At 42.5% G+C, this 25,863-nt stretch overlaps 2 protein-coding genes across 2 annotated transcripts; both read right to left on the bottom strand.

Moving 5' to 3' along the window:
• Window positions 1-112: 112 nt before the first annotated feature.
• Window positions 113-17,233, bottom strand: dgkaa (diacylglycerol kinase, alpha a). Its single transcript, XM_076740686.1, has 24 exons — window positions 16,968-17,233; window positions 10,177-10,280; window positions 9,757-9,833; window positions 8,415-8,544; window positions 8,158-8,232; window positions 8,021-8,070; window positions 7,789-7,863; window positions 7,353-7,469; window positions 6,153-6,270; window positions 5,889-5,977; window positions 5,655-5,774; window positions 5,202-5,300; window positions 4,880-4,966; window positions 4,639-4,712; window positions 4,483-4,557; window positions 4,238-4,323; window positions 4,038-4,127; window positions 3,686-3,846; window positions 3,533-3,597; window positions 3,104-3,194; window positions 2,774-2,960; window positions 1,524-1,641; window positions 1,246-1,306; window positions 113-1,099 (listed from the first exon to the last, which is right to left on the bottom strand). Exons 2-24 carry the CDS (start codon window positions 10,250-10,252, stop codon window positions 1,019-1,021), a joined length of 2,202 nt encoding a protein of 733 aa, XP_076596801.1. The 5' UTR covers window positions 10,253-10,280; window positions 16,968-17,233; the 3' UTR covers window positions 113-1,018.
• Window positions 17,234-19,073: 1,840 nt separating this feature from the next.
• rnf41 (ring finger protein 41) lies at window positions 19,074-24,397 on the bottom strand. The gene is made up of 7 exons (XM_076741916.1): window positions 24,056-24,397; window positions 23,098-23,194; window positions 22,871-22,986; window positions 22,510-22,781; window positions 22,117-22,252; window positions 20,746-20,849; window positions 19,074-20,642 (listed from the first exon to the last, which is right to left on the bottom strand). The coding sequence occupies exons 3-7, from the start codon at window positions 22,958-22,960 to the stop codon at window positions 20,288-20,290; spliced, it is 957 nt and encodes a 318-aa protein (XP_076598031.1). The 5' UTR covers window positions 22,961-22,986; window positions 23,098-23,194; window positions 24,056-24,397; the 3' UTR covers window positions 19,074-20,287.
• Between the last annotated feature and the right edge of the window lie 1,466 nt (window positions 24,398-25,863).

Here is a 25,863-nt window from a genome sequence, read left to right as displayed (position 1 = left end):
AAGAGTGGATGACGCCCCTTAGTGGTGGGAAAAGATCCTCCACTACCAAGAATGAAGCAGTGGCTGTGAAGGCAAGCTTATCTAAACGTTGAAAAAAGATATACCAAACACGGAAGTCCAGATGATTTATTAAAATCTTTACACAGTGTATTATTTCAGGCATATTACATTAAAATCCTCCAGATACACTGTGATGATATGAAGCATTTAAATAAGAATTACATATATTTCATTTCTGAACCAAGAATTTCAAATCCAAGTCGTCAGCAATTTATAATTTACACGTGAACATCTCTCATCTCTCTGCACTAAACAGCTACAGCACGATACCTTCTGTCCACACACACACACACACAAACACGCACACACACACACACACACACATACGCACACACACACACAGGAACAGCAGAGTAGGCGACTGCTGCAGTGGATCAACATACAGCCCTTTTGGCAATGATTGTCCTGTTACTGTTCCCCAAAAACACTTTCAAGTATCTCCTGAAATGTATATAAAAAAAAAGTACATTGTCTTCGGCCACCACCTGAAACATAATGTCATCTATCCTCCTCTTTTGGTTCCACATCGACACAGAACATATATCTGGCATTCACAGCGTCTTTACAGCCACAACAAAACAGCAATACTACATGGTTTATGTCCAAAGTGCATGCCTACACAACGCTCTGTACGTCCTCTACCTAAGCCATAACCACAGAGAATAGAGTTTAAAGGCACATGAAGCAAGATATTCTTCTATTAGCGTGATATTCACTTTACTTTAACCTTACTTTAAGTTCCTACAGAGCAACATTTCCACTAACTGTGAAGCATTGAGACAGAGGCAGAAAGAGTTTTCAGTACTGATGAAAACACAGAGTAAATTTGGTCTAAATCATTTTGCCACGATGCAGACATATCTCACCATACGGTTTGTATTCAGTTCTATGCTTGGTTTATGTGTTACAGACATGCAGAAAGTGTCAGTCCCCTATGTACAATAACCTGGAGGCAGTTTTACTTGTAGTTGAAAAAACCAGACGATTTGGCCTGTGGAGCCATCAACATACTGGCCTGATTCTTGTGTGTGATGTGAATCTGCGAAGGAAATATAAAATGCAAAGTGTCCCGTAAATCACAGCGTAATCAAATCAAAACATTTCAACTCATTTCTGACAGGAACATTTGCTTGGCTGTGTAATGATGATGACATGAAGAGGAAACTGTGTCTGAGTGGTATTTACCGTGCAGGGAGGCTGCATCCACGGCTCTCCATCTATCTGCATCGGCAACGCCTTCTTTGTCCTGGGCGTAAAGTAGAGGGGGATCAACAAAGTGCATCAGGTAACAAAACCGATGACCCTAATGTGCAATTAAAACACTCAAAGGAAAGCCAGCATACATAATTATTGTTATGTAAAGATCATCCTCAGCTGGTGATCAAAGTCAACTATAAGCCATTCTCAAGACGTGGAGTCCACAGCCTGACGAGTCTCAACATGTCTGTGAGGCTCTTTCTCACCTGATGGTGAGCTGCGATGTTTTCGCCAGCCTCACGGCGCTCTTGAGGCCCGTGTAAATCTGACCCATCTCCATGGCTCCTTCCAGGCCGACCACCTCTAATCGACGGTCACTGAGATCTGTTGAGGACACGCGGACATATTAAAGATCCGGGGTAATGTTTTTAAGTTCACAGTCACTGACTTCCTTGCTCACTCTCTAACGTATCGTCTTGTGTTTCCCGTGTTTCACTGGAAGTTTTAGCAACTAGAGGGTTAAAGGGGATATGAAGCCACTGACAGGCGATTAAATAAAACGCACCGTTAGCTCAAATAAAACTATGGATTTTCTGGGTTTGTACATTGTTGAAAACATTTGGGATAATGTATTTACACAACTCAATTTTAGTGTGGAAATGTGACATATTACACCTTTAAAGTAACAAAATCACACTGTGCATAAACTGCACCCATATTTACTGCACATGCATCACTGGATACACGCTAATCCTGAAACTACATCTGTAACCAATCAAATAATTGGATGGAGCATTAACAAATGGAGCATTAAGCAGCTTCAGAGCCAGATATTTCCCTCAGCTAAAAGGAGAGTGAACACTGGAAAGATGGACACTAACACCATCTCAAATGAATGCTAATGATGCCGTGTGTCAGCTGGAAGTGTGACTGTCAGCGTCAGTGCTCACAGCTTGTTTTTACTGCCCTCAAGTGGTCAGATAAATCAGTAACTGCATGTCTAAATACGAGAACAGCATGAAAATACATCATCGAGTCAGACCAGTTTTTCAACACGTGGGAGTCTGTTTCATTTAATGTGTTTAATGATTTGTGCAAATGACCCTTTTAAAGCTCCATCAGTTGATTTTTTTTGACCACTTGGGAGCAGCTGATCAAGAAGAAAAGATCTTGTTCAGGCAAGCCTTCGAGCAAACATTTGCCTGTTTCCACACCCAGCAGGCACATAACATTAGCATTTACTCTGGATCCTGTTTGCTTCCCCCTGTCAAATGCTAATCCGATATTCACACGCCTTTTAGCTTTGAATAAAAGCTCAAAGGATGTTTATCAGGAACTTTCTGCTGAAAAGAAACACGGTTGATGAGAGTGGAGTTTGTGACCAAAATGTAGCTGAGGGGAAGCGCAGTTCTGACTCATAACTATGTGAAAAATACTGATTAATGCAGCATTACATCAGATCTCTGGTAATCTCATCCACTCCCTGCTCTGAGAGTTGAGGTCCAAGACAAAATACCTTGGGAGGTCACTTTCAGGATCTCTGGGTTGATGATCACCTGAGGCTCTTCCTGACTCGTCTGTCCCTTAGCGTCCCCTTTTTTGGTCTCGCCCCATAGGTTGGAGCCACCGTGCATGCTGGGAATGTTTAGGACAGCAACCCCCTCTAGAGACAGGCCACTGAGATCTAGTGGAGTACCACAGCACTGCAGCAGAGACAGCAGCAGGTGTCAGAGTAATGTGAAGCATCAGTGCTGGTTATGAGAAAAGCTCTTTTTTCACACTACAGACGGTTTCAAAGGGAAGATGCACCGTTGCAGTGCAGGTAACGCTGATGCTGCGTTCTCACCTCGATTGTCAGGCTTTCGTTCAGTTTCTTGCAGGAAGCAGAGATGGTTTCTGAAGTGGCAAATTCAAAATACCACAGCTTGTTCTTCATTCTGCAGTCATAAAAAAGTGTGTTTTTCAGGTTCAAATTCACGTCATTTTCACAGAGCATTTTCTTCTGTTAGAACACACAGCTCTTTGGAAGGAGGAGGAGTCAAGCTGCAACGCTTGCTGCCGCAGACATCTGCTGTCGCCACCTGCATTCAGTTTTTTTCAGCTTTCAAAAATCCGTTAAGGCAAACAGGAAAAATGAAACAGCTCTGCTTTGTTGTCGAACAGTACAGGTCTGATTTCAAAACATCACTATGAGTGGGTTTTGCTGTTTGTTTGCTGTTCCTGAGGAAGTGACTTCGAGCCTGAATGTGTTCCACCAAACAGTTTAAACGCGTACCTGCTGTTGAATTTCTGGGGATGTTTCTCCCTCATTGTGTGAAACCGGTGGGCTATGGAGGCATCCTGTCAACACAGCATAACGATCCAATTGGTCCAAACTCACGACTGAAAAATGAACACTTCCTCTTGTGTGAAATTTTGATCAACTCACGACGCCGATAGAGAAGTAGTTGTTGATGATTTCGTATGGCACTGGGTCGCCCTTCTCCTGATTCTCATCTGTGATGACCTGCACGCTCCAGCGGTCCATCAGCACCTGAGAGCTCCCCTCGATGTCTTTAAGAATACGACTCAGATCCTCTCCATCGTATCCTTCAAAGAGGCAAAACACACAAAAAGCAACATGACTCACTGCCTTCAGGTGCGCACAAATTTAGCACAAAACATTGGCAGAACTTCTCTTTTGCTGAAGCACATTCAAACAAAAACACACACACACACACACACACAGAGCAAACTGTTTCAGCTATAAGGAAACTCTCCAAGTCTCATTCATTTCTCACCTCCTCCCCATCGCAGACATCGTGCAAGGTCATTTCCTGTGCCCAGAGGAAGCACCGCGACAGGTGGCCGTACCAGCAGATTGCCTTTATCTGATTGCAAGAAAAGGAAAAAGGAAGTGCGTCAAATTGCTTTTCACCAGAGGCTCGTGGTGTGGAAGCTGACGCATGCCTTTCATACTGCTTGCTCCCGAAAATCTCACCTATTGCGTCCAGAATCCAGCCAACTGTTCCGTCTCCCCCGCACACCAGGATCCTGTAATCCTGCAGATTTCTGAAGAAACTCAATCTGAAAGAAAGATGACGGGAGCATGACACAGAGCTTAAAGGAGTATTCAGGTCAGTGTGGTCTGAAAGGATCTAATGTTTATGTATGTGTATTTTAAAAGAGAAACTACAAAAGCTTTTATGAAATAAAAGACCAAAATGTGTTGAACCAATTACTCACCCTGGTCCAGGTCCGCCATTGGAAAGGTTGTATACCTGTCGTGGATTCAGTAAATACTGAAATTTATGCAGGACTCTGAAATACATAAAACCAGGCTAAACACGTGGACTCATTAGACATCGATCAGTTCATGGATTTACTGTTGTTTAGACTCACCTTTCTCCCTGCTTGCCGCCACTTTTAGGGTTGACAAACACGAGAAGAGGATGGGTGTTTGGTACAGGGCTGATCTGTTGAATGATGAACGAACGTTATAGTTGTATTAAACAGATGGGACAAGAATATCCATACTGAGATATATATATATATATACACACACACACACACACACACACACACACACACACACACACACACACACACAGCCTACTCAGACCTTTGCTGGGGAGATTAATACCTGAAGCACTTGGCCATCAGGAGTGGTATTGAGCTCGCTGTCATCTGTGGAGCCTGAGCAGCCATTCTTTACATTGTTTGGTCTCTCCTTTAGGGACCAAAACAAAGGCACAGTGTGAATAAACAGGAGAAAATGTAATAGCTTTTCTTGCCTTTCGAGGACAAAGAAAAATCTTTACATGCTGTACCTGTCAATATGCCACATAGGTGAGAAGGGCTCACCAGCAACAATAAACAGCCCTGGGCTGATGTCATGCTCTGCGTCGGAGTGACAGGCTCTGCTTGTACATGTGCTTGAGATGTGCCAGAGGGTAATTTTGTACCTTTATAACAGGATATATTGCCCACGGAGGCAGGATATGGTCTCTGAGCTGCCCACAGGTACACTCTGTTGGTTCTTGGTCTGCGCATTCATCATGACGCTGTTAAAAAAAAAAACAACACAAAAACAGGCACATTACATAAACTCCCACCACAGCAGTGATGACAGCTGACAGCATCCAAATTTATCCTTATAAAATATTTTGTTTTGCATTTCTGCTTCATTTACTGTTGTACTGCCCACAGCGGACAGAGACAGGACAGTTAAGAGAAAAACAAGCGCCCCCCCACACTGAACTTGAACTCAAAGCATTATGGGAGTATGGCCTACAATTAGGTCATTTAAGCTATAATGCCTGATGACCAAAAAACACACATTTTCTCCTCATTGCTCATAAACTACGAAACTGTTTATCCCTTAAAAGAATCAGTGACACGCTAAGATGCTTTCTCACCATGGTGTGGCACCACACACAGTGTTTGCCCGTTAAGCCTTGGAAGCTCTTTATCTTCTTCTGGCATTTATCACACTTCCTCGAGTCACAGTTCCCACTCACCCAGTCGTGCGCTGGAACCTGAAATGTGGGATGAATGTTTTAACGTTCGCATACGAGCACTCAGACGCAGGATAATGTCTAATTTAGACCATGAGTGACACAGTAAATGTTGTCATGGAGATACTGGCCTACCCCCGTCTCTTTCTTTGACTTCACGTACGTCCTGGTGCAGGGGGCTGGATTCCTGTTCGCGCAGCGTCCGTGGACTGTGTATTTGCAGCCTGCACAACAGGAGACATAACCCAGCTGTCACGTGATGTTTACTTTCATATAAATCATGCTATCAAATTTACGGCTGACAGATGAGCATTAATCAAGAAAGCATCACGCATTCAGTTTCAGTGACAGATGCTGTCGCTGCAGCATCGCCCCCTTCTGGTGACTTCAGGTACTCACAGGTGCAGCACAGCCCTTGCTTCCTCAGACCCAGCAGCATGCTCTGGCACACGTTGCAGTAAACAGGTTTGTTGAAATGTTTCATCCTCCAAAGGTGCTGGCCGTCCTTCTGAGTCATCTGGTTGTTGAAGGAGCAATCATTGAAGAAGTCAAGGCAAGAAAGATTTCAGCTTTTTGCTACTCAAAAAAATACTTAATAAAATGAATAAAAGCTTGTAATGAACAAAGCTTGCACCTGTTTCTTTTGTTGAATTTTGGGTCAAACCACACAAACTGCATTTGACAGTTGTTTTTCACACCTACCAAAGACTAGCCTTGCCTTAATGAGATTTCTGATTATGCAGTATGGAGTGGCTCTACATATCAGGACATGCAGTGCAGCCATGGATATTCAAATCAACGCTGCTATAATCTCAAACTCTCAACACAAGATTATAAGATTGCTGTCAATCTGTTTATAGAGCGACCAGCGCTCTTATCCAGATTACACACTTTTTAATGCTTCAGCCTATCACTTACTGCATGAGGCATAGCGGGCAGCCCGTGAGGCAGCACAGAGCAACTGTGAGGGGGCTGAGTTCACCCCAGGCTTCAAATGTCCCTTGGTGGCTAGAAATAGCCCGAGGGGAAGTCCCTGGCATTGTTGTAGAGGCCAAACCCAGTGACAGAGTCCAGTTCATGGTTTTAGATCACCACAGTGATCAGGCAGACACGCAGTCGAACAGTAAGTGGCTTTTACATTCCTGGTAATACATTTAACAACACCCATAACACAAAGCTGATCTGTACTTGATTTAAGCCAACCTTTTTATGCGTACGCCCAATATTAGAAAGATTTATTTCTTCAGGGAAGTGTAGTGCGGCAGTCTTAAAATGGCTATTTTATGCAAGCACTTTGTTGAATGCGGGCACAGATTGTGCAGAGTAAATGGAAAACACTAAAGCGCTCTGATGGTGCAGCGCTTGCATGAGAGCAGATGACATTACCACACCCTGTAACACTGAGTCGGCAAAATGGCCCTTATAGACAGGGAGGAGACGAAGGACAGAGGAGACGCACGCAAGGCCAGGGTTTCACAAGAGCAGTAAAAGTAGGTTTTACCACTTTGTGACACCTGCTGTAAAAATGAAGTACATTTGAGGCCAGGCTTCTGAGGCCAAACACTTAATGAAAAGAGCAACATTCTGCTCTGAAAGCACCTTCAGACCCAGCAACACCAGCAAGGGAACGTTGTTCATGCCTCCCTCCACCCACTCCTCCAGAGACACGGTGCCGCTGCTGTCGGCGTCGATTGCTGTCATCATGTCCTTCAGAACCTGATGATGTGACAGATGATTGTTATCATCCAATCAGCACATACATTTCTATTACCTAAAAAAGACCCTGTGTTTTCTGAAACAAGTCAGGCGTGGAAACTTGTTGGTTTTCTAGCTGGAGAGAAGCTTATCATTTCACCAACCCCTGCTAATGAGTAACAAGTCCTGCCGTATACTTTACGTAATGATGCAAGAGATATTTTGTGCAAACAAATGTGTCCATCTTTCTGTAATTTTATATTAATGAAGGTACAGTAAGTACGAGCTTTCATGTGTCTGAGTGAGTTTTCATTTCAGAGTGGAGCATTCTGGGACTTACCGGCCTCAGCTCTGACACATCCCATCCGAGGTATTCTGCTGCATGCATCATCTGAGCAATAATCCTATCCACTTCCTGTTTCAAAAGTAACAAGACTTTTGAGTAGTGTGGCTGCTGTGACACAGTGCTTTAAATGAAATGGTGCTCAAACTTGAACTGAATAAGCAGGATTCACAATTAGAGCAGAATTTTACATTTGATTTTTGACAATCACGCCTAAAAGACAACTTACAGAGCTGTCGAGGACTCCGTTGCCATCTCTGTCATACAGCTTGAAAGCAACTAAAGAGAGGGAAGAAATGAAAGTGGAAGTGCTGGACCAAGTCATCGCTCATTTTACTCTGCGCATAAAAGAAACCGAGGACTCACACTCCAGCTTGTCCCTGGGCTGGCCATCCTCCAGCAGAGAGAAGTAACATGAAACATCCTTCAGAAAGACCTCCTCTACGGGAGAGAGAGGGATGGCTGTGAATACTCTAGTCACCATATCTGCACAAACAGTACCTCACAGGCATGTGGTGATAAATGAATGTATGCCAAATAGGCCATGGCGTAAATTGATAAGGGCCTGCTGCGAAGTAGTGTGGAGGCAGTGAGTTGTGTTAATACATGGTGTATAATCTCACTGGCACTGTCTTCCTGGGTGGGTTCAGAGTTTTGGAAGGAGAGAAAGAGTCGCTGGCAGAGATCCACAGGGAAGTCCTCCACTTCTAAATAAGTCTTCAGGAACAGGCGAAATCCTTCTTCATTGATGCACTGGAACAAAATGAATGGGAGAGAAATTGTTTGTTTACAGTGGTTCTGTGAAGTGTAAAAATGTTTTTTGTTTTTTGTTTTTTTTTTCTCCTCTGTGTGTGTGTGTGTGCGTGTGTGTGTTGTGCATGTTAATTCAACTTCTGCATTTTTCGAATTTGCCTCTTCTGAAAATAAGAGAAGATCATTAACGCATCATTGTCAGTGTGTGATGATGTTGCATCTGTTGCTTTTAACAGAAAAGCAGCCTTGTTGAGAGCTTGAGAGTCTTCTAAGGTCATCCAGTGTGAGCTGAGGGGCGTTCAAAAGCCCAAGAAGTCTCTTTAATCTGTGGTTTTTTGTTAAAAATATGATAGTCTCCAAAGTTGGAGTGGTTAGCAAGTTTTCACTTGACGATGAAAACAAACAAGACACAAGCTCATGGTTCAAGATTTCCGTCCATCTGTCTGGCCTGGTATCGGTCTCACATGATAATATGCTGCAGGGTTAACAAGGCATAGTCCCTCGACAATGGTGAACCACAAACCCACTTCTTGTTGACTTTATTCCATTTCCCTGGTTGATACCCTGCAGAGCTGCCCCAGTAATAAATAATGTCAATGCAAGGCAGCTACATCGTTAATCTGCAGGCATACCAACATTCACAACAAAGCACGTCATTGTTCTGGGTATTTTAAAAGCTATTAACTCGTACTTTATGACAAGATTTGTGTTTTCTCCCATAAAAGAGAACGGCTCCTTCCAATGATCTAATTAAACTGTATGTAGCCAAATGATCCATCAGAAATTAGTGCATTTGCTTCCTGCCCAAATTGCTTGGCAGCGTCACCCACTGATGTACAGTATTGGAAAGATCTTCTTTCAATCACAATTGAGCTTACACTACATGAGGGCAGCCAGCACACTGTTCAGCAAAGCCCTGCTGCGTGGGCAAAACTAAGGAGGTAATTTACATTTGCAACCTCGCTCGAGCGCGCTGAAGATATTTCTCACTGACAGCTTCGTCAACATGATCAATAGGTTTGAATCAAATTAATCAGCGGAGGACAATTAATAACTGCCCAACATACATAAATCCAATGCTCGTTTCTCACTAAACTGCTCTGCTGAGAGCCATAATTCGGTTCAGTTATGTGCCTCGTAGCTGAGATCGCTGTGGCTGAGATTTGCGGGAGTGGACCTGATGGTGAACAGCAGGACACGCTGTCCCCTCACCTCTCCATGTCTGTGCCGGGCCAGACTGCCATCTGCGTCAAATTCCCTCAGCACGTCTTTCACCTTCAAGCTGCAGTCTGGAAGCAAAGACACACAGGTTACCCAGGGATACATGAGTACTTCTCTACATGAGGGCAGTTCACCTATTACTCGACTCTTTGTAAACATCTTCAGTCCACATCATGTGCACATATGATTACACAATGAACACAGATTAAGCTGGAAAAAAAGACAAAGATGTGCATGCTTTATCTGCAAAAAACAGACTGTGGCAGACTGCTACCTCCTCTAGATATGAGAAACCATGAGCGAGTGTAAATGAGTGTGTGTGCGTGTGGGTGGAAGTGGAAGTGGGGGGGGGGGGTGTTAAGCGCTGAGAAAGCTGCCTGCCCGCCCGCCCGCCCGCCTGTCTGTACTCACATTCGATGTACTGCTGTAGCTGGATAAAGTCGACAGGGCTCAGTTCCTTCACCTCTGGGTTTGTGGGGGTGGACATGGTGCCTGCTTCTGCACTAACTGCCTGCCTGTGCACGGGCGAGAGAGAGAAAAGAAAAGGTGGGTGCACAGTAGCCTGCCTCTTTGGAAAACATAAAAGCATGGCTGCAAGCAAAAGATAGCATCTTCCATCTCGCACTACAAAAATCCATGAGTGTAGACAGGGAGAATTACACTCAACATCCAAGCAGAAGCAGAAGCAAGTCAGTAACTGCAAGAGAATATGTAGAGCCATGCAGAACATCTGCTGTCAACACTGCACACCTGAGAAAAATGCCTTTTCCCTTTTGGTAAACACAATGATTATAATAGGCTTTTACGGCTCACTGCCATTTTTTTTCTGCTCTGAAATGGAGACACTGCCAAACATGAACAATTTTGCACGCTCGTGTCCATATACTATATTTATTTTATATCTCTCACTATCAATAACATGTGACTAACCACAACTGGGCCAAAAGTCTGATAGAAATTATGTCAGGCTAAAGGTACCCATGGTATTTCGACTCTAGAGATTCTCTGCACCCAAAATCTCTTTCCACATACTCACTGGCCTATATTTGATTTATAAAATGCCAGATATAGGGTGTGTTTGGTTTAGTTTCGCACAAAAGAGTACAAGGAAATGTTAAAATACAGAGATAAACAAAAAAATCTTGTGGGGATGTCGAAAAAAACTGGCTTGTCGAGGGACCTCCCCGCCAAACAAAAGGAAGAGACTTAAATGTCAAATGAGGCTGAAAGCGGTCATGAAATCTGAATCTGACACAGAGAAGGAGGTTACAATGGCAATGAACACCGGCCAAGTATGTCAGAGGCATGACATCTGGACGAACATTTGGCGAGTTAGTTCTGAATACTTTCATCAGAAGCAAACATGCTTGTTAAAGCATAATGGAAGGAGATTCCCTAATGATGGCAAAACAAACAAATGCAGTTCATTAATCATTGAAGTAAGGGGAGGAACTAGATAATGGAAGGGAAAAAGCTGCCATCCGGACATCCTGTTTGACGTTGCTGCATTCGTGCGCCGATAAAATAGTGCAATAGGAAATACAGGGATAGATCAATACGGAATTTATAGAATGCCTAATGCGGTTGATAATCAATATGTACAGCAATTATGTTAGCCAAGATCTCTCCAGACAGGTCTGTCATAATAAGCAGCCTGCATGACTCACTGATGCAGTCCTTTCTTGGCAAGAGGAGCATTTAAGAGAACATTTGTGTTGAAGCCAGACTATGAAATACTTCTGAAGATCAAAGAACACATTCTGAGGTTTCCAAACAAAATGTCGAGTTAATAAGAAATAAAATATAGTCTTGCGCTATTTAATCCTCTCTGACATTTTGTTGCTATAATCTTATGTGGTCTGGTATGACCAGTAGCTCATGGCTAATGTTGACTAAAGTTAACAAACTTTAGATGCTGTCGCTGACATTACTGAGTCGGTTTACTGACTTTTCTACATGTCTACCTTTTACATTTTGTTTCACCATTATTCCATAATCATCATCTGTTTTGTAAAAATTATATATTTTGTCTAAATTACATTACCATTAAGGGGTAATGCAATGGAGAATCAATCTGCACTTCACCTGCATTACCATACAACCATAATGGATCTTTGGCAATAACAAATACAGTCTTTTCACTTCTCAGTGCACAAGTTAAGAAAGTTTAAATAGTCTGCTAATTGATTTTAATACCGTATGGAAATGAAAGGCAACGGAAGGCTGGAACGTAAAGTAGGAAACGCACATTCAGAATGGGAAACTCTACAGTGTACTTTGGGAAATGGTCAGTGATAATTATGTGCACTTGAGGAGCTAAAACTAAAAGAAAATGTGCCATTAGTTTGGTCCTTTAAGAGCAGCCTGTTGGCTTAAAACTAGGTATCCAATAACAATTCTGGTAACTCCCACTTAGCAATGTGATTTTTACTGAGGAAAATAAAAGGAGAAAGAGTTTAAAATGGAATAGGATAAATATACTGAACCTGGCCCGAATAAAACACTGTGGTGGTTTTCAGTCCAGGCTGATGAATGGGACCTCGCTGGAAATGTGTTGTTCACACTGCTGTCCACAGGTGTTTTCACACATTAACATGCAGCCAGTGCAGGTATCAGTGATGGCTACCAGCACTGAGCACAAAATTAGAGTACTTAAAGGACAAAGGAAATACTGAGAAAAAGAAATGAAATAAACTGAACTACCACCCACTCTTTACACGTGATTTGGATCCATTTGCTGTTTTTGGACTCTGAAAGGTTCCCACTGTCCTCTCCTAATTCCCTAAAAAGGTCAGCAGCTTTGCCTTGCAGTTGTGTTTTTGAAGCCGATCAGCTGGACCAGGTCTGACTTCAACAGCAAAGTGTCATATGTAGAAATCGTGAAAAGCCATCTGCTACTGACCACCTGATTACAGCCTCAAACTGTTTATTCTAAAAAAATGTGGTCCTGACTCCATCTTCAAACACTGTCTTATAAATAAATAAAAAAAACCCCCCTAAAAATAGGCATGAAACACACCTCTCATTTTAGATGACTCCTCTGCGCTGTTTTTCCTTCCCTGTTTTTATGCTTTCAAGAGGAGCGTGATGTCACGAGCAGCATCGTGTCTATTTTGTCTCTTCACCAACTGAGTGCCATCATCATTATTGTCTGGTTCAATGAGATCTCAAGCCTATCTGAGTAATCTGACTCCTCACTTCCTGATTAGATAATGATTTGCATGCACGATGCAGAGTGGGAATCAGTACCAATCAGGACATGGAGCACAGGAAGAGGCATTCCCTGCACTTAGAGGAGAGGATATGAATAGTGCAGTATGTACTGAGCCAGTTGTCTCCAATCTCAAAAATAAATGGGATAGAGTTTTTAAAAACAATGGCTCTGTCTAAATGAGCTTAGTGGAGCAGGTATAAATATTTCAGGAGGTTTGAGGAATGTATGATGTTTGTTAAGACTTATTACAGACCATGTGACGAGCTGTTTCTGGGCTGGCTCTCGGTAAGGTTGTGCTGTTGGGCTGAAGTTAAATGGTAGGTGCTTTATGAGGGAACTGTTTATGTTGCTTTATAGAAACATTTATGTGGCAGAGACTCAGTTGTGTAGACATGAGAAAGATTTAAATGTGGGCTAACAGAAGTCACATAGCCGTCATACTGTGTGATTTATATTCTGAGGTATAATTCTGTTTGAACAAAATGTCACTCCATGTAATCAGTACAGAATAAATGGTGCAGCACATGTTCTGAGCTGAAATGCCTAGAGCTACTGCCTCCTGGGTGCATACAGGGCCACGAACGGTTCTTCAAATAGGAGTAAAGAACAATTTAAATGTTAAAGTGGTTCTTCAAGTAGCGACAGCTTGTGAAAGCAACATCAACTCCCCCATAAACCTCTGAAAAACTGTCTGTTTAGAGCCTGACACAAGCCTTTACTTCTGACCACTCAACTGAAAAACACCAAAGCAACAGCTTTATAAAAACTCACACAGTGAAATAATTGGAGAGAGAGAGAGAGAGAGTGGACAATTCAGTTGACATTTTCCTTCACACATGCCGTGCATTTAACTACGAACCCATAGTGTCTCCATGAAAAACTGTCAACAACCATACAGCACTCTCTTTATAAGTATGATTTCAAGGTACACTTGGGGATGACCTTTTTCCATGCAGGCTAATGTTTGTGCAAGCTGTCATACCGCCCACGCCTTGTGTCAAGGAAATCTGCTGTTTTGCAACACTTGCACGGTGCAAACCATTGACTCCGTCATTCTGTGGTTGGAAAACACTACGCAGGTTCTCTAAAGGGAGAGTGAAGTCTACATCTAATGCTGAGCACTTGTTTTCCTTGTGAAACTACTAAAATTCCCTTCATTCAAGTGCGTACAGATTGCATCAGATTAACAGAAGGGGGTGGACGGACATGCTTGGTTGCTATGGAAAGTGTTTCCCTCCATCAGCTGCTCTCTGTCAGAGTGCTGCCACGGGTGACTAACAGGTAGGAGGAGGCACAGACAGAGGGGGAGGCAGCCAGCTCAGGGAAGGGGGAGCCCAGTCAGTAGCAGTGAGTCTTCCCCCTGCAGCTCCACCTCCGCCCACACCACGAGCCTCTTCTGGCCCTCAAAACCAGAGGTCAGGCTCTAGATTGCATTCTACATGCAGATGCTACTGTGAGTAATTCCATGAGCAAGTTAGCGCTCCTTTACTATAAATGAACTGTTTGCTCAAGGTTTCACTTTGCAGGCCAAACTAGAAGTTACAAAGCAGCAGTAATCTTTGACTTACTTAATGGATCTTCTTCTTGTTCTTCTTCTATGTATCCCTAGAGGTACAGCCCTTAACCACTACTTCCCCTGCTTGTTTTATATCTTGACTTCAGTTCAGTATAGTACACATCACTGTACTGTGTGCTGGCAAATGTGTTGAAATCTACTGAAAGCACCCTGGCTTGGATATAGCCAATATATTTTCTTTATTCAAGTATGCTATACATGGTCTAGGATAGACGGATGTTTTGGAAAAATACAGATCTGGCTGGTGTAAGACTTATCAATTCAATAAGACTGAAACAATGAAAAAAGCAAGGTCAAAAAGCAATGGCACGGTCACAGCTGGGCTGGTCTGTTAAAAAGGGTCTTCCCCTGGTCTAATGCTGCATGGTAGCATTTGAAGAATTGAGTGGTATGCAAACTACAGCAGCCTCCGGTTAGTAGAGATACTAGAGAACGAAATAAACACGATTGCAAATCAGACAAAAACACGACAGAAAAAGAAAAAACAAAAGGCATTCACCACAGCATGAATCACAGATTTCTTGGAAAATGTAGGCGAGGCTTTGCTCGCTCCCCGGCTTCAAAGAGAGGACTGCCCATCACACGAAGTTCAGACTTGAATGTGACTTACATAATAGCTTTTTTGTGGAGGCAGCCTTGTAGAACACACCACCAGTCAGAAAAAAAAAAAAAAAAAAACATCAAACCTGCCCAGACTTGCGAGGGTGCACGCTGTCATACAACAGCCACATTGCTTTTATGGTGTAAGTGTTAGCACGTATCAGGGAGTCTCGTCTGGTTCGCCCACAGATCTATCTACAACTGAAAAGGAAAGATTAAATGTTACATTTTTTTGATGATTCAATCTGAAATGAAATCACGTAGTACTCTCCACCATTGTAACTCAGGGATCCAGGGTCTTCAGAAATAACTAAAATATATTTGATTATATTTGCTCATGTACGCCCAAATATGAATGAATGAGCCTAAGCAGGAGGGAAGAGTGATGGAGTCACTTACAATATTCGAGATTTCAGCTGCAATATGGCAAATTCTTTGATGGGATAATAAAGTACTGACTTATTATTGAAAGCCAAAGGGGTTAAGAATAGTCATTATACACAGTCAATATACAGGATTACGGCAGACTCAGGGCAATGACATAATGAAGGAAGTGGGGGCCAAATGGAAGATACAGCTACTGTATTTAGAGAAGTGAAATAGTCTGTAAACAAAAGGTGTGCATGTCATTTCTCTGATCACATCTGAGAGCTGCACCATACAGTAAGTGTGATCATTTAAAAATGGACGCACAAACTGCCATTAATCCTCGTTCATCGACAGCCTCTAGCGTCTGACGTAAACGTTAACAGTGAGATAAATGACCTGACTACAGTATAGATTGCCTGTGCCTGAAGACTCTTCTTGTGGCTAGAAACAGAAGAATACCGAGACTCCCCAGCTTTGAAATAACCTGATGATAATGAGCACACAGCTCCACCAGGAAAGTCTGGAAATAAAGTGGTTCAGCCAAAAGACGTGATCAATACTTTCCTGTATGTTTTCTTTTTCCGGTTAGTAAGAGGGCCTAAAGTCACATCCACCATTTGCAGTTAAACGACATTAAAAAATGACCACGCAGCATTGACAGTGCCCACCAATGCCCACCATCATTTACTTCACACCATGTAGGATTTTCCTATCACAAAAAGAAAAAACACAGTGAAAACCCTGTATGGTGTTTGTTTTGACTGAGGTTTCACTGTCCCTGCTGGTATAGCACCATATCCTGCAACAAGCCTAATCTCAGATAGGGGTCACTCAGATAAGATCTTGTCAAACAGAGAGAAAAAGCACTATAAATCTGTTTGCACAACGTACCAGTGACACACAATATCAAGCTGTGGCATATGCTGGCAAGTTTAAATAAAACACACAGCAGGGAATCTTCACACATGAAAGTACTCTTTCAAATACCTCAAAACCCCCTGAATGCTCCGCAGTCCGTGCTCTGACAGATGAACTGGTCAATTCTCTAAATAGACTGAGAGAAGCTTTCTCCGGCGGGTAACTTAAGCAGCCTGACATTAACAGTCATGACACACTGCAAAGGGAACTGAAATGATGCATGCTTATTAGGTTCAAAACGAAGGCAGCGGACCGTGCATTAAAATGCAATCGGTCTCCTCTGGTGAGCGTTATCAACACACGACTTTCTCTTGACTGAATCCCATGCACGGAGCTGAAAGCCGTCAGATGCACCTCCTTAGATCTCCCGGTCGATTCTTGACAGCAAAAACAACACGCTAAAATTACCGCTCCGCGTTTGGCTGTCGTTGATCTGCAGCTGAACGCCGTTCAGCGCTGCAATGAAACTTCACTCAATACGCCGAATCCGGATCTCTCAATGTTTGTTTTTGTGAGTCATCTTACCTTTCTGTCGCCGCTCCGTTGCTAGTCTTTTCGTGGTATCGTCGCGGTGCAGCTCAGCAACCGGTCAAAAGCCTGCGAAGGGAAGTGGCCGTTAACTTTGAACGGAGGGTGCGGGTCGGCGGAGTGGAAGCAGTAATGCGGGGAAGAGACTGAGTGAGCGGATCCCTCCTGTCACAAGCACCGCCTCAGCCGCTCTGCTCCCTCTCTGCTAACCAATACACTCCGTCACACCGGCGTGCATCCGTCAGCAAAGTTGTAATGCAGCTGTAACCTGTGCAATCATCAAACTATCAGTGGAATAAAAACCACTGGGCGATTTATCTGAGAAAGGCTGTAAACAAACTACTAATTGCAGTAACCATTAACATTGTTCATGCTGAGGGTTAAAGTGCAAGCAGTAGCTGACTGAAATGAATGCATTACCATGGTACAGTAAGTTATACCTAATTCAGTTACAAAAAAAGAACTGTTTTATGTTTTTTAACATAACACCAAAGAGACATACTTGTCCCACATGCTAGGCTAGGCTAACTTATATGATTTTGTAGTAACTTGCCACAAGCTAGTAAAATATGAACCCATGATGCTGGACAATATATTGACCTTAATTAACTGACCTTACCAAACAAGCCCAGCTTACTTTCACTCCTCTCTGACTGTTTCAATAAAAAAATAAACAATAAGCCTCACAAATCAAAGGTTAGCTTACTTACGATAGAGCTAACGTTATAGGACTAAGTCCAGTCCAGACTTGGTGGAGGCCACTTCACTCTCTTTCTTCATCATTTTCTCATACCTGACGTGGCTATGTTTTAGTTAGCAGCCATTATTACTGACCCACCAAAAGATAGAAACATTAATAATACATGAAGGACTAGCTGTCCACTTAGTAAAGTTAGTTCATTAACTCCATGGTTCAGCTGTTTTCCACCACGAGACAACCGGTAACGTCTCATAAATAATGTTACTGTGGTTACGTGCCGTTTGACGTGCATTGCGCATTGATTTACACGGTGATTAAACTTGGTGGGAACTATGTTTGAAGATGAGTTCAGCCTATCAGAAACGAGTATTCTTACTGTCTTATACGATGGTGAAATGTAACAAAGTAGTTACCACAATACTGCACTGAAACACAACTTTATGGCACTTCTACTTTAATTAAATATTCCAATTTCATGCAGCTTTATACTTTTTATTTTACTACATTTATTTGTCAGCTATAGCTACTAGTTACTCCACCAGCTTATATTTTACATACAAAACATATGATGGAAAGAAACAGTTTTAATTCAGGACTATTACTTGCAATGTAGTATCTAAAAGTAGCAATACCACAGTGTGGTATTGCTACTTTTAGATCTGAATACTTACGCCACCGCTGCAGACAGGCCTAAAGTAGCTGTTTTTGTGCTACTTTTACTTAAGTAAAGGATCAGAATTCAACTTCCACCACGGCGTACATAATTGTGCTGCACATTTTCTGTGAATATGTTGCTTATAAGGATATTTTGAGGGCATTGAAACGTATTTTTAAACATACTTTCAGTTATACATGATGTGTCGCTTAGTGTGGGGACAGCTGAACGCTGAGTAACAACCAACGACATCACATAATAATGTGTGTGGACAATAACAGAGCCACAGTATTTGGTAAAGCACATGATTTCACATTCCAGTGACCACAATGGTGAGGGATTAGGCTCCACAATGAGTACGAGGCTGGCAAGAGAGGATAACAGACATGGAAAGCATGTGGGTGTCTGGGTTAGACAGAGAAAAGGAGAGTGAGTCAGGTCAGAGCAGCCAGACCTTCCTCCCCCTGAGTTTTGTGGTTAGACTTTCCTCTTCATTTTCTCAACCTGGATCAACGGCATTTCACATCCGACATTTCCTGCTCACTGGCCCCGTTTCTTAAAAGCAGCAATCATTTTCTCCAGATTGAAGTTTTTGCAAAATGCATTAAGCCGACGTGCCCTCAAGAAATGTACCTCCCTGCAGATCTCTGATGACATGCTGTGGTAAAATAAGGAACTGCATTTTTCCTAATTAAAATGCTAAATATAAAATCTTGTTATCCCAATGAGAAAATACATTCTTTTGGGATGAAGTTTGACATTTTTTTTTTATTACTTTCTCATCTGTACAGCACGGTACATAGCAGACACAAAACAAATAAAAACATTAACAGGGAAAATAATAAAGGGCACAATCCAAACTCAGCTGTTTACTGCACTTGTGTGGGCTTTTATAGTGGACATCTGAAGTCTTGTTTGTCTTACTACAGCAGCAAGTGACTAATGGTGAAACATTTTACCTCTCAAAAGCCATAACTGTGACTTTACAAATATTTTTACAATCTCAAAGCTATGGTTTTTTTTTAGTGACACGTTAGTGAACATATGTTTGTGAAGAATGAAAACATCAATGCCTATATTTCAATCACCAGGAAAAGACATGAGGACCATTGAAAATATGAAGTGACCCATTATGATTTGTCAAATAAAACTCATTATACATAGTTAAATCCCAAATGTTAAACTTCAAATTTAACACCTAAATTGGGCCCAACATTCAGACTCTATATACAACTGAGGCAACAAAGAAAACACAAACCCAATTTTCTTCCTGCAATTAACTTCAAATGCACCGAAAAAGGCAGATTTCCATACATCAAATGTTAACATCTTCAAGCATGTTTGTGTCAAAGGCAACACAATAAATAAAACAAATGGCACAGAAGGTTTAGACAATCTAAACTGAGAAGCACAATGTCTTGTGAAATATTCACAGGAAACTAAACACTAAAGCAAGCACGCGAAAAATCTTCCGAATCAACGTCCCTGCACAGTAACACAGGCTGACAAAACAGAACTGAGATGAACAAAAAATCACAATCTAATTACAGTGAGAGGAATAAGAGAATGACATTTCTAATTCAATATAGTATTTGTATTTACAAGCATTTATACAACTGAGGACATTAAACTGGGGTTCAAGCTTATTACTATATTAGGACATGGAGCAGAACAATCAGATCATATAATGCACCAAATATAAACCTTGTAAACATCACATCTCACCTTTTATCTTAGATATCAGTCAGATTAAGTTTCTATTTGACAGGTTCATAATACATTTGTCCTTACTTTAAGGCATAGGTATCAAGCGTAGGAGTGAGCCTCTTATAAGATTTTATTTTAAATAAGCCAGATTGATTTTGAAGGTTTCACTCCAGTGAGGAAAAACCTACTGGTCACAGCAAACCCCCAAGCAAAACGTCCCCACTTGTCTCTGGATCAGTTCAACTAGCTGTACAGTTATAAGATCTCCTCCACTCCGTGCGCAAAGATCATGACCAGGCCGGGCTCCAGGATCATATCCTCCCCCATATGCTGATTCTCGCAGGCCATCACCACCACCGCCTGCTTGCCAGGGATACGCTTGGCAACATAGTTCTCATAGTAGCGCCTGTTCATCTGCCGTGTCTCAAGCGTGGCCAGTCCCTGCGGCCAGTTACGCTCGTGGGCATTCTCGATCAGGTCGTTTACAATCGACAGGGGACAGCCGCTGTCGATGAGGGAGCGCTTGATGACGGCCTGGAGCACGGCGTCAGGAGTGGAGATCATGCCACCCCAGCGTGTCACTCTGGCAGGCTGCATGGAGTTCACCCACCTGAAGAGAAGATAAAAGTGAAAACCACAAGAAAATTAGGGACTGAGCTGGAGCTCCTTGACAAAGTTGATATTAGAAGGAGAGAAGATCAAACTTCACTTACTCCAAGATCTCATTGTACTCGATGCTCTCCTCAAGGTTTTGCAGGTTCGGGTTAGCGCTGCGGATTGCCCTCATGTAGGCTTTTAGCAGCTGAATGTCCCGTTTCTGGAAATTAAAAGCATCATCTTCAGAGACTGATTTCACAAAATCAGGAATTTCTAACATTTAACTCCTCCTGTGGGCCTGAAATGCTGCATCACACATCAGGACGTAAGATAGTTCTATCAATGTCTTTGGATCCAGAATTCTGCCCTTTCCTCACTTAACTGGATTTTTGACAAATACTGATTCGCAATCGCTCCAGCTTTGTCAGATTCCAGTCTTGCTATTAATATATATTGTAATAGCAGTGCCTTATAGGTTACATGACAGTTGTATGCAAATATTCTTCTTTGACCAAACTAGCATTTCTGAATCTCTTATCTCATGTCTGAAACACAACAACAAACATAGCATTAGACTTTAAATACTTGACTGTGTTCAATTAAGGTGCTAAAAAAATAGTTTTAAAAATGACGCACTGGACCGTCTCCCTCTTCTGGAAGTGACAGTAATTACACAAGCACTGTTAAGGCGCCTACGTTGCCACATTCTCCGCCATACTCCTGGTCGCTGAAGCCAACTCATTCGCGATAGTTACTGCACCCTGCAGCTAAAGCAAACCAGTCATTCCTGGATGACATAAAAGGCATCACTACTGGTGTGCGAGTGCAGGAAAGCTGCCACAGACACTAGACCAGAAAAAGTCCAGGATACTACGAAATACAGAGAAATTTACCTGGCAGTGATAGGCATTTGGAAAGGGCTTGAATGTAAGGGACTTTTATTCTTGTTTATGTCCAGTGTTAAGTCCAACACTGCTGATATAACTGTACAACTTACAACTGTACTAATATTCTTTAGTCGCGTTACAAAAAAGATTCTGTCCAACATACCTACTCAATACCACTCTTCAAAATATGCTCCTCACAGAAAGAACGAGTTCAAAGCACAAACAGATGATACACAATCAGACGGAACCTGTTCAGAGACATGATTCCATACTATCCTGCACCACAAAGACATATCACACTCCAATTCCTCAGAGGGACTCAATCAGGCAAACACTCTACAAAACAATAATCCTAATCTGCACCCAAATGTTTCGAGCACTGAATAAACCCAGATCCTGAAATATTTTAGGAACTTTAGAGTGAACTATAATACCTGTTCAGTAGAAAACTGTCCATATAGAGTGGTTGCTACTGAAAAGAGATCTGCCTTTGGCTATTTCTAAACGTGTTACACATGCATTTGTAAAAAATATTATTCAGGATGACACCCACAAAGTATTTTGTAGCTACCAGTCAGATGAGCGGGTAAATGTTCTTACTTGTTCTCCCAACTGGTGTTTATGTTCTGCCACAGTTTTCTCCAGCTCTGAAATCTTTGTCTGCTGTTGCTGGACGACGCTCCGCAAGTGTTTGATGCAATTATGGTTGGGCAACTCATCTTTGGGCATCTCAAGCCTGCAAGAGTGGGAGAGGTAGAATAACAGGAAGAGATTTAATACCATACACAGGATGAGTCATACATTTTCGCAAATCATATATGAATAATACAGCTCAAACATTTAATGGTGATTATTATTCAATTTGGCTGAGCTACTGTTGTGTTCTTCTTGTGAACCTAGGCTCTGGTTCTAAAGGGTGATGAGAAATCCATAATCAATGCACCCATCATTTAAAGCGCAGCGTACATTTTCTGCCAAATGGAATCCACTCACCCACATCCCTCCTCACAGTTGACAGGCCTTTTGGGGTTGTGCTCACAGTCCTTAAGGTGTGACTGCAGCTGGTCTAGCCGCAGCGTGGCTGTACAGCCAAATCCAGCATTGTCACAGCTGATCTGAAGCTTGGACAGCATGTTGCGCATGATGCGGGGCACAGGCCGGAGGTGAGCTAGGGTCACTACTGTGCGGTCAACTGGACAGATCTGCTGCTGGGCAAACCACTGTGTTATACATGCATTGCAGAAGGCATGCTCACAGTGTGGAGCCTGAAATGAAAATGACCACAAGGAGTCACAAAAAATGAAAAATTCGTCGATCAAATCAAGGGCGAGTAATCGTCCAGACAGGGACTCACCTGCACTGGTTCTTCAAGCACTCCACTACATATAGGGCACAGCAGGTCTTCATCCACCTCCCCTTGGAACCTCGTAACGTCGTACCCCATGGTACATTACTGGGATCCACAACCTCCTGAGCAACACACAACCCGGCAAATTAGGTTTTCAGACAACTTAACTGCATCAATACACAACTGTACATATTTCACACATACATACAAATAATTTAAGCATTTAAGCATACCTCACTCACAAAAGGCCTCAAATGCTTCCATTCAGCTCTTGATGTACGTCATATCTGGCCGAAATAATCTGTCTGGTGGAAGAGACACAGACAACCCCTGCAAAAAATGATGTTTTTTACAATGGTTATGTAGCCGGCTATGTAACCCCACATGATAAATACAACATCTGTACATCTCATCTACAGACGTATTTAAATGGCCGAGAGATCAGTGATTTAAGCTTCCTGATCATCATCAGACACAAGCTAGACCCTTTACTGGGATGCCTCTGCAAAGGTAAAAACGAGTGGACTACTGTCATCTAACATACACATTTTGTCTCAATATTCAATCAAAGTAAACGCACAATGACTCAATAAATTTGAGCACACAGCCATATCATTCGCATCCTAGAGCCCAAAAGCGACGTCCTTGATCCGTAACGTAGTATGGCTTTCTAACATTATCTGAGACTGCACCAGCCGAGCTCCAACATCTGAGGAGAGCATCCTGTTGTCCCAGCTGACTGGTGGTTGACCTAATTTCAGTGAAAGCAGCATTTACCGGTCTGGAGGCGATTTACAGATCCTTTTCCTCCCATCGAACTCAGCATGCCTTGGAAACAAGCTATATCTCCCTGCTAACGTTAGCTACGTGCTGGATGCCATTTCGCTGTTAACGTCACACTAAATCGCAATGCCTTTGGGTTTTCTCTGCTAGAGTGGAGTCATCCTGAATAAATAACCCAGTGCTTGAGTTCAGATGTCACTGTAGCTTGCTTGTCATGAATTAAATGTGGCTAGCACTTGCTAACTAGATAGCACTGATAGCACCTACGGTAGCGTTACCGTTGACTTCCTCTGATATTAGCTATCGAGCTAACCAGACAGACCTCAGTCTGGGCAAACTACACCAACAAATAGCCGTTTACAATCAGCCACACTAGAAGAAAACATTATAACTGACTTATATACTTACTTGTACACGTAGTAAAACAGATCCCAATCACGATGTTTTTATATTTTCGGACGTCCTACTGTAACTAGTAGCTCGCTAGCCACGTCCTGTGCTACATCCTACACTTCTGTGTCGTAGATACGCAGGCGGGGTGGGACGTCATGACGCACAACAGGAGCCCCTGATTGGTCAGTATCTATCTATCTATCTATCTATCTATCTATCTATCTATCTATCTATCTATCTATCTATCTACTGTAACTCCATGATGACCTGTTGGTATCTAGATGAAATTTCGTATTAATTTATAGATATTTCTCAATTTATGAAGGCGTGCTTTTGCTTTATCCAATTCATTCCAACACATTAGAGGTGCCTCTCTCTCACCCATGCCCTGTTCCAATGCTCTGTATGGGGCAGAAGGTAAACAGGAAGGAAATGAACTGCAGCCAGCCTGCACAGGGCACACTGCATGTAGTGTGTGAAAATATGGCTCAACAGAAGGAGGAGCACATTGAAATCTGAGTCATCCTTCATTAACTGTGTGACTGCATGTTCCCACACCACCAAAAACAAATGTCATCACATTTCGACAAACCGTGTGATTGAAAATACAATTCAGCCCAGGGCAGTAGTAATGTTAGCACAGTTATTGTTCAACCAGTTATTGCAATATTTATAATTCTTTCTTATTTAAGCCCTCTTGCTCTTATGTGGATGTTTCCTGTTGCCTCTGTATGCAATGCAATTAGTGCCCGAATAAAAGCGTCCGCTGGTAGATTATTACACAATTATTTTCATGTCTATGAGTAGTGCTGGGCGGTATACCGGTTCACAGCGAATACCGGTGAACATTTTTGTTATGAATTTTTAATATACGTCACACGGTGTATGTGATTACACAATGTTCGGAACGCTGGAATATTAAGACTGCATGAAGTCAGGATCAGCGCCCTCCACATCAGCAGGTAACACGGAAAAAGCAAAAGAATTAATGGAGCCGAATGTCACTGCAAGGCGCGTTTGCTGGAGGGCCTCCCTACCACAGAAAAAGCAAACAATGGATCGAGATTACAAATTCTATCACTGTCCACCTATCCAAAGACATGGGCCCGCTTAACACAGTAGAAAAAGAAGCTTCAGGCAGATGATCAACACATTGGATCCCAGGTATGAAATACCGAGCAGAAAATACTTCAGCCAAGTTACAATCCCCGACTTTTACCAATTAAAACCATAGGAGCGCCGCCTGCACAGGGGGCAGCCAGATGCGCAGTTCAGGTCAATGCTCACGCTAGAAAGCACCAATCCTGACTTGCAGCATATCAGAATGACGGGGAGAAACTCAACTAAAAGCCTCTACCAAGCAATGCCACCCAACGAAACATAATTCATACAGCAATAAATTATATGCGCATGTAACAAAAAGACGAAAATAGCACATGTCCACTTTAGAGCGTCTGCTCATTTCACCACCCCAAACAAACCACACAACCCTGGTATCATATGAAAGCAGGAAGTCTGCTGATGACGAAGATGTCTGCCTCCTCACTGTGTGACGGAAACTTGGCGAGCTATCAGCCAAAGAGTAGCAGAAAAAAACTTCGCTAAATCATTAAGTATGTCTTACCTTTGCTGTTTTGTGGTCAAAGTTATATTCCAGCTCGCTGCTAATGTCTCCTCCTGTGACTCTGCGTTAGTTTAAGGTCAATCACGAAGGTCCTGGTTGTTTACATAAAGAGGAGGGGGTCTTTATGGTGGGGGTTAGGGTTAGATCATCAAAATTGACCAATGGGTTGCTGAGCTATTGGCCGGTGTAAGTGCGCACT

The sequence above is a fragment of the Chaetodon auriga genome, chromosome 10 (assembly GCF_051107435.1).
Source record: "Chaetodon auriga isolate fChaAug3 chromosome 10, fChaAug3.hap1, whole genome shotgun sequence".
NCBI classification, from domain to species: Eukaryota; Metazoa; Chordata; class Actinopteri; order Chaetodontiformes; family Chaetodontidae; genus Chaetodon; species Chaetodon auriga.
Note: the sequence above shows the minus strand (reverse complement) of the source record. Positions and strands in the feature narration are given on the sequence as shown.